At 36.9% G+C, this 19,349-nt stretch overlaps 1 protein-coding gene across 1 annotated transcript in view; it reads left to right on the forward strand.

Moving 5' to 3' along the window:
* The window catches only part of Dock7 (dedicator of cytokinesis 7), a 198,439-nt gene that overhangs the window by 115,069 nt on the left and 64,021 nt on the right, over positions 1–19,349 (forward strand). The window contains exons 19-24 of the mRNA XM_028778777.1: positions 1,676–1,762; positions 2,835–3,066; positions 7,919–8,083; positions 9,883–10,052; positions 17,956–18,045; positions 18,947–19,042. Coding sequence (XP_028634610.1) covers positions 1,676–1,762; positions 2,835–3,066; positions 7,919–8,083; positions 9,883–10,052; positions 17,956–18,045; positions 18,947–19,042 — 840 coding nt within the window. The remainder of the gene's footprint in view (positions 1–1,675; positions 1,763–2,834; positions 3,067–7,918; positions 8,084–9,882; positions 10,053–17,955; positions 18,046–18,946; positions 19,043–19,349) is intronic.

Below are 19,349 nucleotides of genomic sequence, written 5' to 3' on the forward strand. Positions count from 1 at the left end.
ATGCCCACAGTGACAGCCTCCTAGATTCCACCACCAAGGGAGCAGGCTGCTCAGAGGATAGAAGCCTCTGCCCACTCACTCCCCAGATGCCCGTCACTTGGCATCCAGGCCTTCGGGGCCGACTCTCTACCCAAACCACAGCAGTGCTCTTGACTCCTACAGTGAGCTGTGTGCGTGTGCCCCACTTCACATTTCTGCGTATCCCTTTCTTTCTGACTTATTTTTCTGATAAAGCATTATGTCTAGTGATACCTTTACTAGAAAGTTCCACAGATACCTCCAATACAGAATGTCCCAAGTGGGACATTGGTCTCGTTCTTGTTGACTACTGTTAGAACCTCAGAATGAGAAGACCTTAGTCACTAATGTGTCTCAGCAGAGTGGAGACATCTGGTACATGCTCCAGGAGCCCTGTTTGTTGGGCTCTAGGGAGTAAATTCCTAGGAGATAGAAGTGTTTCAACCTGGAGCTAGATTCCCTTTTCTCTTTGTAGAAGTATAAAACTTGGTGTACATTATTCATCACTATTGCCTGGGCCTTAAAACAGTTTTGTTTATGCCTAATTAATGTCAAATGAAAATACATTTGTATTACCTCATGAGTAATACTTCTAGATGCTTGTCTTAGAGATGTATTTCCATAAATGTGAGAAGATCTGAATATTGGATGTTTTAAATTTAATAGTGGTTGCACTACAGATGTACAGTGATAATTTCTGATTTATTATTATTTTAGTTATAAAATAATATTTATACAAAATATTTTATTTATATTATAATTGCTATTTAAATATATTGATCCAAGAGCTGGAATGTTAATAACTTGCATCATTTATTATCTCCCCTATTCCATATTTATTTGCTTTCAAATTGCATTAAGTTGGCAGTTTTTAAAAGATTGTGATAAAAATGTACATAACAGTTTTTAAAAGTTCCCAGATATTTATGCTGCCAATTTTCAGACTGCAGACCTGTTGAATTTATGTTATATATTTTACCTGCATATTTTTAATAGATAAAATATTTTTGAAAAATAAAGTTGGGTTCCAAACCTTTATTATTTGACTCAGTGGAGAGATTGAATCTCTACCTTCTTGTGGGAGTTTGAAATGGACCTACCAGCTAGTTTTTCTACATATAAAAGGACAGCTGAGGGGGTGGGGAGTGTTCTCCCTCATATAGTCCACTTGTTTTGGCAAGACTTCAAGGCTATGTGGATTTCATGTCTCAAGGATGATTCTTGACTGATGGCTACAGTGTGATTGGCTTTGCTAGTTAGGGCAGAGTTCCCTCTTTGGCTCTTTGGAATGCCCTTCTCTCACACCCAGTCCTGGATTTTTAAAGCATAAATAAAATACAAGAAACCTGCTTTTGGGCCTTAGCTTGCTGAGGTTGCCATCCTGTCTTTTCTTTCACCTTTTAAAGTCTTCGTGTTCAATCTGTTAATTTTACCCAGAGTTTTAGCTGTGTGTAGCAGAAGTCCAGTATATAATCATTGTTTGTATTGAGAGGCATCAGGGGACTTAGGAGGAGAGAATGGAAGATAGATATAATCAAAAATGCATTGTGTGCATGTATGGATTTCTCAAAGAGTAAATAAAAATAAGTATTTCCATAGGTACTTTCAGTTCTAAAGCCTTAGCAAGCCTGTGCACACTGTGCTTTGTGTCTTGCAGGTTCCTCTGCCTGGTATGAAGTGGGTGGACAACCACAAAGGAGTTTTTAATGTTGAAGTTGTTGCTGTTTCATCCATTCACACACAAGTGAGTTTTAGTATTTCTTTATAATCAGATTTCACTTAGCTAAATTGAACATATACCTCACTTATGGCAGTGCTGTTATCTCTCCATACTTTAGGAATATAAAAACAGATTGAGACATTTCTTTCATTAAATGCCATTGAATACTTTGTCTTTTAAATGCAACTGATGTATTTAGAACAATTATGGGTCTTTTTCTTGTTTTTAATTTCTGATTCATGGCAAAGTAGAGTAGAGAAGCTCTTGTGAGCTCGTTTTGAGTCAGAGTCAAGTATCTCAGGTGGGAAGGTTTAAAGATCATTTGGTCCAGGTCTTTGACTCTGTTAGCAGTAAGGAGAGACATTGTATAACAAAAGACAGGTTCAGTTAGGAGGCAAATCAACCAGCAATTTGAATTAATAACATTTTAAATGCAGATTTGTTCAAAATATTAAAGATGATTTGCTATTAAATGAATGTTAAAAGAATTCTTGATAGCAGACAGAGAAGTATCAACAAAGAACCTTAGAAGGCCAAAGGAAGCTCCTGAAGACTGACAGTTAGACTCTGGGGAGAAGACTCATTGCTGTAAGAACATGTGGAGTCAGACCTGGAGTAAGAACTGTGGAGTCAGACCTGGTGGCGAGCGCCTACCATAGGAGCATCAGAGCCACCGCTGCCCTGTGGCACATCCTTACCATCTAGCCCTGACCAGGACTATAAGAAGGAGCCTTTCAAGTCATCAAGCCCCACCTGATGGCGGGAGGATTTGGCTCATGAGACAATGAGTTAGTAACAGGCACTACTTGCTGAAGTACCTGCCATGAGAACTGAGTTCCAAAAATTAGGCAAACTCAACCTACAAGTGAGGTCCTCCATCACTCAAAGATTCCTTGAGTAACTGATAGAATTGGAAATGGCTGTTTCACAACAATGACGAGTAAGAAGGGATATATTACATTGGAAACAGTGTGTATACTTCTTGTATGTGGCTTTTTGCATTATCAATATGAGATGTTAGCGTTCTATAGTTCTTGAGAGTTTGGGAATTGATGTGGTTAGAATTGTTTAGTTCTGTGTTTGTTCTTTGTTTTAGGACCCCTATCTTGACAAATTCTTTGCTCTTGTCAATGCTCTGGATGAACACATGTTCCCGGTCCGCATTGGGGACATGCGGATCATGGAAAACAACTTAGAGAGTGAACTGAAGAGCAGCATTTCAGCCTTGAGTTCCTCACAACTGGAACCAGTAGTCCGGTTTCTTCATCTTCTGCTTGATAAACTCATACTTTTAGTTGTTCGACCTCCTGTGATTGCTGGCCAAATAGGTAACTACATTTATATGGGATGAATCATTACATCTGTAATCTATAATTTTGCATTTCTTTTTTTTTTTGATAAAACATCTGAACTTCATTACACTTAAGGGTAACAAAGTAATCTTTGTTATATAAATAAATGCACTGGACCAGCCTTTGGGATGGATAGGTTGGGGTGGGGTTTCTGATACTCTTTTGCTCTTTCGTCTAATCAAACTTTAAAAATGCAGACATTTGGTATTTTTACCACTCAGTATATATCTATTCATCAAATAGTTCTGAATAGCTATTGTTTCCTATAGTTCAATACATATTTAAAATATACTTACATACATACAAGAGATTGTAATAATAAAAGTCAATTTTTGCATAAAAATATACAATTTATAATAATAAAAAATGTAAGATGACTTTATAAAAACCAGCAAAAAGAAACGAAAGTTGATGTTTAAGTTCTAGAAAGTCAGGGATTGCATTGCTCATCACAAAGTAGAAAAGAATTATAAGACAGAACTTAAGTAACTGATACAGAACCAATGCGACTTGCTTAAATTGTAGCATAAAGGTCAGAGATTAACTAAATGGTTTCAAAAGAGTTGGGCTTTTTTGGTACTTAGGAAAGGCTGTGGCTTTTTATCCTCTGGAGGGCTGTGATAATAAGGTAGGGTCTCCTCTGAAGTCTCAGACAAGTGTAAGACTGGAGAAGACAATTTAAGATAGTGACCCTAATACAGTACTTCCTCAGATACTTGGGGAGCCTCTGAAGGTTGAGGACAAGATAGGACTAGATACCAGTTTTATAAATATAGTAAACCTTTATTTGAAGCCATCTTTGATTTTTCTCTAAGATGTTAATGACAATCTCCCTAAGCTTAATGGTACCTCATCATTCTTTTATAAAGTTTACACTTTAAAACACATCAAAATCTGAAAGCTTCTCAAAATATAAAATGTATTATGTTATTACATCTTTTATTATTATAATTTTGCATTTCTAACTTAGATTTAAAAAGAACACTGATTTCTGTTTGCTGTGCTCATTGTGGGAGGAGGTGACTTGTATGTGATAGGAAATGAGATCTATTTATAGTCTTTTACTCAAACTGTCAAGACAGATTAATATTCAGTCACCAAATATTCACTAAGCACTTAATGATGAATCAGATATTCATTGACAATGTCCAAAGCTTGGTCCCTGCTGCTAACTTCTCGCAGAGTATTTAAGAAAAGTAGCCAAAAAATAATCCTGTTACATTTTATAGAGCATACAGTGTATCCATTCTGCATCTTCATCCATCCGATATCTTCTATTTCCTATAGCTCTTCTCTTTGTTTTCTCAAAATCACTGTATTTATTCTCTTTTGTACCCAGAAAAATAGAACTGTTTCTCAATTTCTCCCTTTCCAAATAAAAATCTTGGGAAGAAATTGAGCCAAAAAGAAACACCAGCTACTGTGTTACTAACATTCATTAATTGATGACACTAAGAAGATGTCTGCTCAGCATCCTGAGATATATATTCTTTTAGGGACACTTGTTAGTGGAGGAAGTTCTTGTTCAATTACTCAGAGATGAACAGGAGACCATCACAACTACTCGGCAAGGAGGAGGAGGCACAGTGACGGAGCCCAGGCACAGAGGGCTGGGGAGCGAGGGGACTTGTACAGAGTGCGGCGGCGGAAGGGAGGAGGATGGTGACAAGAGGTGATGTGCAAGGCGGAGGAGTGGTAGGCTTCTCCACCACACTTTAGGAAACCAGGAAATATTAGCCTTTGAGAGATCTGGCTCCAATTAAGAAAGCAACATGACCAAATTTTACTTTTAAAGGCACACTATCCAGGGGCTGGGGAGATGTCTTAGTGGGTAAAAGTGCAGTAAGTGTGAAAGACCTAAGTTCAAGTTCCCAAGACCCCATACACAAATGCATAGAGTGTCTGCAATACCTGTATTACTTTAGGAAGGTGGGAGTTGGAGAAAAGGGACTTCCTGGAAGCTAATGGGTCAGCTACTCTGGCACACACACAAAGAAAAACAACAAACAAACCCTTACTCAAAACAAGGGAGAAGGAAACAAACAGACAAACAACCCTAGCTTTAAATCCCAGCAGTCAGGAATCAGAGGCGGGTGAATCAATAAGTTTGAGGCCAGCCTGGTTTACAGAGTGAGTTCCAGGACAGCCAAGGCTACAAAGAGAAACCCTGTCTCAAAAAAACAAAAACAAAAACAAAACAAACAAACAAACAAAAAACTAAAGCAAACCAAACAACAACAAAAAACCCCAAAACAGAAGACAGGTTAACTTGTGACCTCATACATGCTGTTGGCACATGTCCACCCTTCATAGCTGTGCTGTGGCACACATGCACCTGCATTCACATGTGTGAGTTCGTACACAAAAGACACTTTGTGGCTGAAAGTGGAAAGCCCTAAAGCAGAGACAGATTTGAAGTCATACACAGCATCTTACCAAAAGCGATAAAATCCCTGCTATTAAGGCAAGAGAGAATAGAACAAGCAAAAGAGGACAGTTACTTTTAGGATGGCTTTTAAGAAAAGAAAGTTATTACTTGTTTGGGATTATAGAAACAAAATAAATAATAATGAATTGAAAGGGACTGATCAAAATAGTACTGTGTGCTTTATTTTCACTTTGTACGAAATCCTCTCAGCCTGCTTGGGTAGTCTTGTCTCTTCACCATGACCAAGGCAACTGTCCTTTGAAAATATGTAATTAATGGTCCCAGCGGGATGGGGTGGGTCTAGGACCATCATAGCAGGGAGTGTGACAGCAGACAGACAGGTATGGTGCTGGAGCATAACTGAGAGCGGACCTCTGATCCACAGTCACGAGAGCTGGGAATGGTGTGGGTGAAACCCCAGGGACACCCATCCTCCAACAAAGTCCCTCATCATTGCCAGCAGTTGCATCAACTGTGGACCAGGCATTCAAATGGGGCCCTTTGTACTCAAACCACCACTTCACAGATGAGTACAGCGGCAAACATGTTTAAAAGTTTTGCTTAAAGTCACTCAGCTATCATTACTACAGCCAAAATTCAGCCCAAGCAACTAGCTCTGGAGTATATCTCATACCTGACAAGTGTCCACTGATAAAGATCTTAAGAGCGGCGGGTTAGTCTAATGAAGGAAGAACTTTGGCTAGAAGGGAAAGCTGGGTTGTGTGGGACATAAGAATAGATTGGAAGATGCTGAGAGGTGGTGCAGCAGTTGAGAGCACTTGGGGCTCTTGCAGAGGATCCAGGTTCAATTCCTAGAGCTCTCATGGAGACTTATGGCCATGTGTAACTCCAGTTAGAGGATCCAGCACTCTCTTCTGTCCTCTGCAGGTACCAGACATGCAAATGATACATAGACATATATACAGGCAAAACACCCATACACAAAAGCTGAAAATTAAAAAGTTAATGTGAGCATGTCTACCTGCTAAGATAAATCATGTGCAAGATTGGAGGAAAAAAACAAGATAATAGAGTGAGAAAAGACTTACCCATTGACACAAGTTCAGGAAATGAAAGTGAAGTTAGATCTCTGGGGGGCGGGGCAGGGGTATTGCTTTTACTGGAAAGCTGATAGGAGTTTTACTTTCTGTTAAGTTTGTAGGTAGATTTGAGACCTTTTATGCTTTGTGCATGTTCTGAGTGATATAGAAGGTAAGGATTGCTAAGTGAGTAAGATGGATTTTTTTAATGTAATTCAATTGTTATTTTACGCATATGAGTGTATTGCCTGAATGTATGTATGTATATGTATGTGTAACTCATACATGCCTTGTAGCTGTGGAGGTCAGAAGAGGGTATCAGATGCCCTGGAACTGCAGTTAACAGTTGGTTGTGAACTATCATGTGGGTTGAAGGAATCAATTCTTGGTCCTTGGGAAGAATGGTCCATGCTCTTAACTCCTGAGCCTTCTCTCCACCCCTGAACCTGGTTTTGGACAGGATTCTGTGGATTTGGAATAGTTACTATGAGGGGGAAAGAAATAAAGGACTTAACCAGGAACCTGGAAGTTGCTAAACCCTCCCAAGATTCTGCCTCTGTTCACTTGCCCTCTTATCCCAGTACATGTTCATTGTCTTATACATGGCCATTTCACTTGACTATTTAACCTTCAAGAAACTTGCCTGGCCTCGGTTAGCTGCCCATAGGTTTCTGTCATGATTAAATGATTAATCACAGAACTGACACCCATGTTAAAGTGGCCTCTTGGTTACCTGGTTCTTCAGTGTGCTGTCAGAATCCCCTAGTTTTAAAGAATTGTTGTGCTATATCAACATGGAGGATGAAGTGGGTGTTGTTTTGCCTTTTCAGGTCCTTTGTTGTCTTCCAGTTTTACAGCTCCTCCCCCTTCTAATCCTTTCATAGTCAATAATTTCAGTCAAGTTGTTACTGATTGTTTTTAATAATTTTCAGTTTCATTGCTATTTTAAGTTTCTTTAAAAATGATAGGTGCACATTGTACACTGTTTAGATTTTCAGAATCATCTTTAAAACAAGACGCTAACTCTTGAGGTTGTCTACAAAATGGATTTCTCTGTGCTTTGTATTACTTCTCAAAATAGTGGTTTTTTTCCCTGTTGGGCAGTGTTTTTGTTTTAATTAATATACCCCATACAGTTTTCAAATTAAATTTACAAAATATGTTTTTTCCTTTTGTTTTCAAGAATACTTTTTGTTGAGCTAGTACAAAATTTAAAATTTGTACAATATTTTTATATCTTATACACTTAGGGTATTATCATTCTGTTTACAGTCTTTTGTAAAAGGGACAGAGCTCTCTTTCCTGTGGAACTGCAAATCCAAAAACATTAAAGGAAAAATATTTTCTTCTTTTTGAAAAGTTAACCTAGGACAAGCATCTTTTGAAGCTATGGCATCAATTATAAATCGACTACACAAAAACTTAGACGGAAATCATGACCAGCACGGCAGAAACAACCTCCTCGCATCGTACATCTACTATGTGTTCCGCCTGCCGAACACTTACCCTAACTCACCATCACCAGGTATTGTCTTCTTTTTAGTATTAAACTCTCTTTCATGAAGTGTTCCTGCCAAGACTGAAGTACTCAGCGAGTCCATGGTGTTATTCACACACTGATAACATTTATTCACTCTCTACTGAGGGTTAGTCACTGAAGGGGCATGCTTCCTTTAGAACATCATGTATATACATCTTCTTTAAGTTGACTTGGAGGGTTGGCTAAATTAATTATTGGAAGAGAACCTTGACAGTCACTTCATCCATCTCTGAAAGCATTTTATCACTTCATGTTAAAATTAATAGCCTTATCATTTTATTTGTCATTCAGAGTGTTTTTGGACATTTAAAGAGAAACATTGTACACAAATTTTCTATTAACTTTAAAAAGTCTATAGTAATATAAAAAGTGGTTGTCTAGAAAAATTCCAATTTCTTCATGACCAATAAAATAACCTAAGCTTTCTGAATATTAAAGCCTCAAGTAGTTTCTTTCTTTTGTATGACATTGGTGATAGTGGTGTTTGTGAGGGATGTTTGAGTTTCCATTTAGTTTGCTAGTTAATTATTGAGCTTTGGAAACTGCTTACCTGTTTGTTGTATAAGCAATTACTCATCTCTGGTGATGATGGTACGTGCCCCTTTGCAGCCATTGGCAATATTACTGGTGTAAGCTTTAGCCTAGAATTTCTTTTCTTTGTTGTGAAAAGAGGAAAAAATGGATCTTCTATCCTGACCCATAATTTACTGTCTTGATTTTAGGCTGTCTAACTTGAGAATCCGAGCATAGTTGTGATAGTGATATACCCAGAACACAATACCCAGACTGTGTCTCCATCTGCCTTTCTGTTTAGTTCAGTAGTAAGATTTCACACATTTGACATGTAACCTTTTTTCCTGCCCTGACCTAAAAAAAGTATACATATTAATTAGATGCAGATTTGTATCATTTTCAGTAAGACATTGTAAAATATACAATTCAAAGACATAGAGCTGGGAGATGGCTTATTCTGTAAAATGATTATCATACAATCATGAAGACCTGAGTTTGATTTCAAAACCAAACATACATATGTGCGTATGTACGTATGTACATACATGCATGCATGCATACATACATACATACATACATACATGCATGCTCACAGAATATACATGTGTATACATATGCACAAAAAAGATGCAGATAATAAATATAATCGCTGGCTATTTATTTTATAGATAATGCTTGATTTTATTCAAAGGAATTCTTTGTTTTTATAACCTAAACTCTTAGAATTATCTTTAATAGTGTGTATGTATGTGTGTGTGGTGTAAAACAAACATGCTATTTTTTATTTTTCATATCACTTATGACGATAGAGAAATTAAAAACATATTTTCATTTAAATGATGTTGGTAATAAATTGGATGTCGCTATAGTGACCATATATCAAGGGACAAAGGAAAAAGTGCAGGCAAAAAGGGAACAGAAGCGGTACCAGCAGCCGCGTTTTTTGTCCAAGACACAACTATGTTTGAGTAAAGGTGGTATTTGTCATTTCTTATTAGTTTTATTTTTTATTGCTCATGAAATATTTAAACATTTAAGACAGTGATTTTTAGTTATAATTTATATGTTTTGTGTCAACTGCTATAAAGTAGAACTTCACATAGCTGTCATTGGTTCTTAAGTGTTTTATTTCTAATTATTTCTATTTTTAAAAAGAACGTGTTAATTTTCATTTAGAAACTAAAGCAATTTATAATGTTTGTGGAATTTTGTAAAGTGTTTGCTTATATTTTAGGAGTCCTCTCTTACTAATTGTATGCTGTTTGCTCTAGGTCCCGGGGGTCTGGGAGGATCAGTGCATTATGCCACAATGGCTAGGTCTGCAGTGAGACCTGCAAGCCTTAACTTAAATCGTTCTCGAAGCCTTAGCAACAGTAATCCAGATATATCCGGAACTCCCACATCACCAGATGATGAAGTCCGATCAATCATTGGCAGTAAGGTAAACTGAGGATATGCTGTATCCATTTATGATAGTTATCCAAGTATTTAATTTATTCTTAATTTTAAAATGTATTTAAGTTCAAAGTAAGTGCAGAGGGTTTTTTTCTATTTTATTTGAGTTAGAAAAAAAAGCAAAATATTCCTATTTTGTCAACAGGTGCTTTTCATATTTCTATTAAATACATTTGCTGTTATAAACTGGTCTATACATTGTGTATTTAAAAAATAAATCTGCCAAATTCTAAAATTTGTTCATGATTAATCATCACATATAACTTGTCTGATATCTTCTCATGTGAAAAATTGCTAGATTGATTCTATAGCATGGGGAGGGACCTGTGTGCTTTCAGTGATGTCCTTGTGAGCTCCTCCTTCAGGAGGGCATCCAGAATAGTTCCTGGCCTTGGTTGGTAAGAGTTATGTTTCCTACGAACCTGGGTGAACTGCACTAGGACTAGAAAGTGTGATTATTTAACCATACTTAGTCATTAATCTAGACAAGAGAGAGGCCAGCGAGAGTAAGAGCCACCTATACTTTATTGAGAGCCTCCACTATTATCACACCAAAAATATTCAGGAAAATTACTTTTCTACATATACAATACAAAGATAACTGAGTTTAAGCTTAGGAAAAGGACCTAAGATTTTTTTAACCTTATTTTTATCCTCAATTTTTTTTTGTTTGTTTAGTAGAGGGAAGTACTTAGCAGTTGTATACTACAAAGTCATGTTTGGGAACTACAAGTATTTATTGTCCAAAGGCTGTAGATAGCATATTCCTCAAGATTCTACCTTAAAAATATCTCTTAATTTCTATACATTATGCCTCCTATAACAGTTATTATTTTTATATTTGTTATATAACTTGAAGATTTAGAACAAGGAAGTCTATATTAATTGGTATTAGTTTTGCTTTTTAAAACAATCATTAAATGAAACAAGTAACAACTTGTCCGAATATATATGAAATTAGTATACATATGTACATTTGCATGTGTATACTATTTTCTTTTGTTAAAAAAAAAGTCATCACAGCATGTCTTAATTAAGTTTTTTCTTTGAGACAGTGTCTCATTATATAGCCCAGGCTAGCTTCGAACTCTTGTTCCTCTTGCTTCAGCCTCCCATGTGCTTTGATAACAGGTATGTGCTGCCAACCCAGATCTAATTAAGTTTTATTTTAAGTATTTTTACATTTTTTTTTACTTTCATTGAAAAAAATGGTAATTACTTTCATATTTTTCCTTAATGTTAATAACATACTTCTATCTCATAAAAATGTAGAGTCTGAATTTTTCGTATGCCTATTCTTAATTTATTCTTACTTTATTGTCCAGGTTAAGTTGCTGTAACTCCTTCCCTTTAGAGATGGTGTCTTTGTCTTAATCGTGGTCTTCCTGTAGGTCTTTCCGCAGGACCAGTAACTTAACCTTCATGGTTTCATTTCATGCATTTTGTCATCTGGCCATTATCCATATTTCTTTCTAGTGTCCCAACTCTGAAAGTTTGCCTTCCTTTTCTGCTTCTAGTCACTTAATCTTGTTTTCCTCTGGAGGAAAGAGTGAGAAGTTTCCAAATGTTCTGTCTTCCTCCTGAGTCATTGTAACTAGTCAGGACCAGTCATATATTCTTATCACAATCAAACCTCAGTATCTCTTTTCTTCTCAAACTTAAAACCATTGTTAGAAACAACTGACTGGCTCTTCTATGTCTTGAAAATGGCAGCTCGCCTCTCCTGAAGTCCCTGGTGCTATCAGTCAGGCGTCATTCTGTGTTCTTTTCACTGTTTCATTCTGCCATAGGTTGTTGCCACAGACCACCTGATACCTTCCTCTCCTTGATGTTGACCCCCATGTCCTCCAGCTTTTGTCTCCTGCTTAAGTCTACTGCTTCTTCTTGTCTGCAGGTCTCCTCCTCTCACTTACTCAGGGTTCCCAGTCTAGGTGTTCTTTGATCTCTTGTTGTTCGTGATAAGTTCCTTCCTGTATACCGAATCATGGTCAGCCACAGACAGACATGTTATTTCTCACTTTAAAAAATTCTCCCTAGTGTTCCTGCTGCTACTTTGTACACTGTTTTCTGCTATCTTGGTAGGGGAGTGTCCTGGAACCAGTGCTGGGATTAAAGGAATGTGCCATCATGCCAGCTCTGCTGTCTCTTAAAGTAGAGCCCCTTATACTTTGTGTCTTGGTTCTTTTACTTTATAATTCTTGTGTCTTCAGTTCTTTTACTCTTGCTGTCTTCTTTAATTAACTTTCCTATTATCTCCCACCCAAACTGCACTTGTTAATATTACAGTTGTTCTCCATCATGCTAAATCCAATAGTTGTGTGTCCAAACTTGGATTTTAAAATTATTTCTTTCATCTTAACTTACGTTCTTATGTGTTTCTGTATATGGTATGTGCAAGTGAGTATAGATGCCTCTTGTAAGAACATCAAATTCCCTGTGGCTGGAGGTGCAGACATTGTGAAGTGTCTGACTGGAACCCAGCACAGAGCCTGTGCAAGGGCAACCCGTGCTCTGAGCCTCCGTTCCAGTCCTGCCAGGATCTTTGACATAAATTCTTGGTTTTCTTTTGTTGAGTTTGCTTGGCTTCTGAGACTGTATATTGTCTTAGTGTTGTTCTTCAGAGTTTACTGTTTCTGTCTTTTCATATTCTTCTACAGTCTTCCTTTTCTGATAATCTTTTACTGTCCAAGTACCGTGTTTTATTAAGAACTTTTACAAATGCTGGGTTAATCATCCCTCACCTTACTTCTCAGTACAGATCTCTCTCGGGAATTCCATTTACCTGGTTTCCTAAATCCTTTTTCAGATTGCACACATGTTAAATGAAGAGCCTCAAGGTTTTCTGTTTGGTTGAGTTTCTTTTTTCTTTTCTTCATTCCGCCCCCACTCCCACCCCCATGCTGGAGATTGAACTGAAGGCTTTTCATATGCCTTCTTATCATATCTGCCATCTTAGTATGAGATGGCAGTGTGTCTTTCTAAATTAATAAGATGAGCTTGAGATGTTACCCTGCTGTTACTTTACTTTCTGTTCACAACATGATGTCTAGAGTGTTGCTTTACAAGTTAAGATACACAAGAGAAGTTGAGTCAGTTTATATCATGTCTCTAAGCATGACAGCTTTCTGAGATCATTTAGGACTTTACTTAGAGGGCCACCTTCCTAGTGAGATCTGCCTAAGATTCTAGTTAAATGCTTGCATAACTGATGTTTTAGTCTCTTCATTGCTCTGATAAAGTACTATGACACAAGTAACTAGAGGGAGGAAGCACTAGCATTAGTTCACACTTACAGGTTATGTCTCTCAAGTCAGGAGTGGCAAGACCCTGGCCACCTGGTATCTTTTATAAGGAAGCTGAGAGGGAAGACTGCATACAGGTCTCAGCGCATTTCTCCATTTTATACAGTTCAGGATCTTCTGCCCAGAGAAAGGTCCTGCCTACAATTTATATGAGTCTTCACAAATCAATTAGTGCAGTCAAGACAACCCCACAGGTGTGCCCAGAAGGCCATCTCCCAGGTGATTGTAGATTCTGTCAAGTAGACAATTAATACCAATTATCACAAGGCCACCCATTGCCAGTTGGCACCCAAACAAATCACTTTTAAACCATTTCCTACTACCCTTTGACCCTGTAGGCTGTGACCATGTTACAATATAAAATGTTCTCTCTTCAGCTTTAAAAACCCTCACAGTAATTAACAGTTCCTACACCTTCAAAATTCCACATAACAGGTTAAATAACTCCCACATATAATGACACAGAAAAAATAGTCCCATCCCCAAATGGAAAAACTGGGATATAGCAAGAAACAATCATCAGAGCAAAAACCAGAATCCATAAGGGCAACCACCAAATCCTGCAGCTCCATGTCCGGCATCTGGATTTACGATATAATCAGCTGGGTTCCAAAAGGCTTGAGTAACTCTTGCCCTCCATCTCTGGTGCCCTTGGAACACTTAGAATCTCTCTTAGGCCAGATTCTTCTATGCCCACAACTCTTGATTCATGGTTTTGAAATCTCTAATATCTTGATATCTTCATTGAAATTTAGACTTTACCTACTTGGATTTGCACAGTATCCCTCATAGGGCCTCCTCCTCCAAGGACTGCAGCCCTCTCATACATTGCTTGGCCTCAGTTTCTTTCCATGACTCTCCCAGTCCTGCAAGTTTCATGCCTTAAAAAACAGGGTCAGGGAGATGCCCTCAAGATGTAGCCTGAGTTTCTTGGGATATAGCTATCTCAGCTTCAGTTCCTTGGGATATAGCTGTCTTAGCTTCAGTGTACTGATCCCAGGGAAATATCCTCCTAGGCGATTGCTTTTGAGAATTGGTAAACCCATCAACTTAAGTGTTACTCTTTAAGTGAATTTGGGTCTTTACAAGTTGGAGCCTCTTAGGAGTACAATGTTGCCTACAGTGTTGTCTCAGTGCTGCACAGGTTTCTCTTTAGTAATGCTGATCTTTTTAATGGCTGTTTTCTTATCAGCAGTTAACTGTTCCTACCTTGACATTTGTTCTGCCATACAAATTAATTAGACCATTAGCTTTAAATTTAACTTTACTTCTGTTCTCAGGACACAGGCAATATGAAAACAGATTCTTGAGCAAAATATCCATGAATTGCCCCCCAGTTCAGATCTTGACAGAGTCATAGGCTGGGCTGACACTTCCTGCATTTCTTAGAGAATTTGTACCCTACCCCCAGGGTAGCTCATTAGGTTTGTCTACCTACAAGATAAGACAAAGTATTGGCATTAGGCAAAAACACACATACACCTGGCACATTTTATTTTTAACTTGTTTCTTAAACACCTAAACAGTTGTTACATTAGTATCTTTGGGTAATGAATTTGTTTAAGGACTGAGATATATATATGTATGTATATGTATTCAATTTTATAACACTTGAGTTATGAAAATTATTTGCCTCACAAACTAGTTGGCTACATATTGTCTTTAGCTTGTTTGTTTTTTGTTTTAGAGAGAGGATGAGGTGTTTCTCTGTGTAGCCCTGGTTGTCCTAGCTTTACTTAGGTTTTGATGTGTAATTACAACTATTCAAGCATCAATGTTGTGTTTATGAAATATAACTGGCAGCAAACTGATATTTTATTCTGATATTAATTTCCATAAACATTATTTTAAAAATAAATTTTCAAACAGGTTTATAATACATTTTTACAGGCAGTATACTCTTACTCATTACAAATTAATTAATTCAGATACAAAATTTTAATCTCTGGAATATTTTTGTATAAACAACTTCTGATATCTGCCACCTTCAAGGCATTACCTTCAACCCTCCTTAAACCATGACGAAGACTATCATTATTATTTCTACTTTGTAGACAAGAAAAACTCTAAGCAGTGGTTAATTTCCCTTCAGAAACCTCTCTTGAGGTACTAAAAAATGTGTTGATATGTAGGCCTTACCCTCACTGACTCTCACTGACCTGTTTCATGGAGGGGTGGGGCTGCCACATTTGCTGTTGCTGTTGGGAATCTTCCCAAGGAGCCTGCTGTCTAAACAGAGCTAGTAGACAGAGTGCCAACATGGCTTCATTTTCAAGCAGCCTTACCTTTGGTAGCTTGTGGTTCCAGTACATTTGTGGCTTTAGTATTTTTAATCAGGTTGCCTTGGGTTATCTTTGTAATCCTTGCCCTTAAATTCTCTAAACACCCATTACAACTTGCTCCATCTCGATTTATCAGGTTCTCTCTCTTTAGGTGAGTTTGAAATCAGGAAATTGGGGCGTAGAGAACAGAATATGAATTTACAAAGCAACTTTACATGATTCTAGTAATCTTAGGCTTGGGAAATTGAAGTCAGGCCTCAGCTGATTTTATCAGGGACCAGTAATATCTTTCAATAACTTGCTGCTGGTATATTCATTAATAACTAATACATTAAAATTTAATGAGAGTGATGATAAAAATATAATTTCTAGAGAGACATAATGTTTTTCTTGTATATTTACATGGGATAGAACCCCATATATCTAAATGACCAATCTTAATAAAAAGAAATACAACTTCACATTCACTGTTGTTATTAGGAAGGGACAAATTTAGCTTTTCTTTTGTATAATGTTTTCCCTCATGTTTTTTATTTTCTAAAAGAAAATGAAAGAGGCAAGGTCGACAGAATTGTGGAGTTCTCACGGCAGAGGAGCTTTCAGCTAGTAAGAAATGAAATGAACTTAAGGTCTTCTAGCAGAGCGCTTATTCTTTTCCTCCAGCTCCCCCACCTCCCACCCCCGACTCAGTTCAGTTAAGAGTTTCTACCGTATTGAGGAAGCGTTTTGAGTGTAATGCTGTAGAAATTTCTGTAGTTTATACTTTAAGGCAATCACTTTACATTGAAATGACCTTTAAATACTATACTTAATATTCTTTTCTTTAAAAATTACGCTATTTGATAAGACGATGTGGATGAACTAATACTTTCTATGTACCTAAGAGCTTTTGAGTTGCTCTAACAGTACTAATGAAGACCATGTTTGCATTGGAGGACTGGGTTTCTTTAAGGATAATTCATAGCACGCACCATGTAACATTTCTCTCCTTTCCAACTGCTCTCTGTTATGTGCTTAGGGTTTAGATCGCTCCAATTCCTGGGTTAACACTGGTCCAAAAGCTGCCTCATGGGGATCCAACCCCAGTCCAAGTGCAGAATCAACACAGGTGGTGTTTGCATTATAGGTTTCTTTATTGGCTGCTGATGTTTCCTTTAGAACATTACCTTTTAGTCCATGCTGTAATTTCAGTGGCTTGCTTTTGTTTAATCATTGTAAGTGTGTATTTTTACCTAGCACATTCCCCAGCTACTATGCATGAGTCCACCAGTCGCATCAGTAATGCTCTCCTGTTGTCGTTCTGTCTCCTCCCGCCTCCTCCTTACACATCGTGTCAGTGTCTTCGTGCCTGCTATTCATGCACCAAGAGCTTTATAACAGGGTCTCTTCAGGGCTTGTTCTTCCTTAGTAGAAAAATTTTATGTAGAAAATACTGAACAGTTTTCCATTTGACTTAAAGTAAATCTAAATATATCATTTCCTGTGGCCTTTATTACCTTCTCTTTTTCATAATCACCAAGTAGAAAGATTGGTAGTAAGTTGAAGTTAAGTATAAATAAATATAAAGTGTTCAGTCCATATGCTATAAGAATAAATGCTGGAGGAAAAAAACTATTTAATTTGGAATGTGTTGCAAAGTATGAAATTTATTATAAATATGACATATTTTAAGACTAGTTGCTTGATAACTAACTGCATGATGCATCAAAATATACTTCTTATCTGTGTATTGGCTTTCAAGGAAAATTCTCTCATTCCTAAAAAAGAACCCAATTCTCCATTTAAGATTAGAACTGTAATACATATAGTTTATGACAAACTTAAATGATGTGTTTTTAATAGAAAAAAGTAAAGTTTCTAAATTCCCGTTGAAGATTATAACTGACTTAAATTATGTACAGTTTATGACAAACTTAAATGGTGTATTTTTAGTAAAAAAAAATAATGTTTTGAAAGTTTTAATTTCCCTTATTGAGTGCAGAATTCTTGATTTCTATTTTTTTTGTCAGACAGCAGTTGAGAAGTATGTTTTTGCTTTTTATATGTTTTTGCTAGATATGTGCATGTGTAGATTACACAGGTAAGTTTCATTCTTTGCAGCACTCTTTGTATTATAATCACTAAGGTAATTTATCTTAAAGACAAAAAAATAGAAGCAGTTTTCATACTGCTTTTAAAGCAGCTTAAAATAACGTAATGTGATCAGAAAAGAATCTAAATGTTTGAAACTGAGCGTAGTCCGTGGCTTCCGAGTCCCCGCAACAGTGTTAATGTTCTCTCGCCATTCGTTCACCTTCACCCATAGGCTATGGATCGAAGTTGTAATCGTATGTCTTCGCACACAGAGACGTCAAGTTTCTTACAAACATTAACGGGACGCTTACCAACTAAAAAGGTAGATTCATAAGAAGACAGAGGGGGAAAGTAATTCCAACAATTAAAAACTTGTAAAGTTTTCTTATACAACCAGTGTGAGATACTAAAATAATTTTGTTGTGTCTAAAATTACATTTGAACAAGCAGTGCTGGTCTGGAGCCTCTGGGCCGTGCCACTGTTGTTCAGGGTTTTTTCATTAAGATGATGTTTCTGGTTTTGGAATTGATTGTAGAATATGATAATTCAAATAAGATAATAAAATTTTAATATCAGAAAAATATATGAGTTCTTAATTCTGTTTCTGTAACTACTTCTGTTTTGTTTTAAATCTCCAGGGAAAGGACGATGAGTTAGAAAAGTTATCCCTCTTAGTAAGCGGTGCTGACTTGGCCCTTATGCACAGCCTTTCATAATAATCTGTGCTACTTTGCAAGTGCTTTGTATGCATATCCATTATAAGGAAGTTTCAGCTTTTTAAAAATACATCTTAAACACCTGGAACTTAATAGCATACAGAAACGTTTAAATTTGTAATAGTGTTTCCTAAATTGTACCAGCAAAGTTGACAAATGTATGTTCAAATATGTATTTAAAATACAAACAAAATCCAATTTGTAGCTGTGAGGTTTTGGTTTAGTTTTTTGTTTGCAAGTGCAATTTAGGAAGTTGTTTCCTGCCTGTCCTTTTAAAATTACATTTTACTCCAAGATAATATGTAATTTTTCAGCTTTGAACATGCCACACTGTGTTCATGCATAAGTAGTCGTTTCGTTAATGGGTGTGTCCACAGCATCATCCAGTGTTCATGTGCCCTGTTGAGCTTATTCCCATTGTGCCTTCATTTGTCCCTGTGCTGTCATTTGGTTTATGTCATCAGTAGGTCTGGCTTTGATAATAACCGTGATTTATTTCTGGATAGCTTTTTCACGAGGAACTGGCTTTGCAGTGGGTTGTTTGCAGTGGCAGCGTTCGGGAATCAGCTTTGCAGCAAGCCTGGTTCTTTTTTGAGTTGATGGTAAGCAAATTGAACTTGTTCTCTAATACTTTCTAACTCAGTAAGCAATTTTGTATCAGCTCATTTTTCTCTTATCTTAGAAATTACATCCTCATATTTGCCCCCAAGCATAATTATACATATTTGTTTCTAAATATACCATGGGTACCAACACAATATAGGTAAAATTATAATGTGTGAGATGTGTTTTGTCTTGTTCTTCTTGGCTATACAAGGAAACTTGTGACAGTCTTTGCTAGTCTGTGCAAATTAATAAAGTCAGTGCTGTAGATGTTGTAACAACTTTTTAGAGCTTTATAAATACATC

This window comes from Grammomys surdaster, unplaced genomic scaffold (genome assembly GCF_004785775.1).
Source record: "Grammomys surdaster isolate TR1022 unplaced genomic scaffold, NIH_TR_1.0 341, whole genome shotgun sequence".
Lineage (NCBI taxonomy): Eukaryota > Metazoa > Chordata > Mammalia > Rodentia > Muridae > Grammomys > Grammomys surdaster.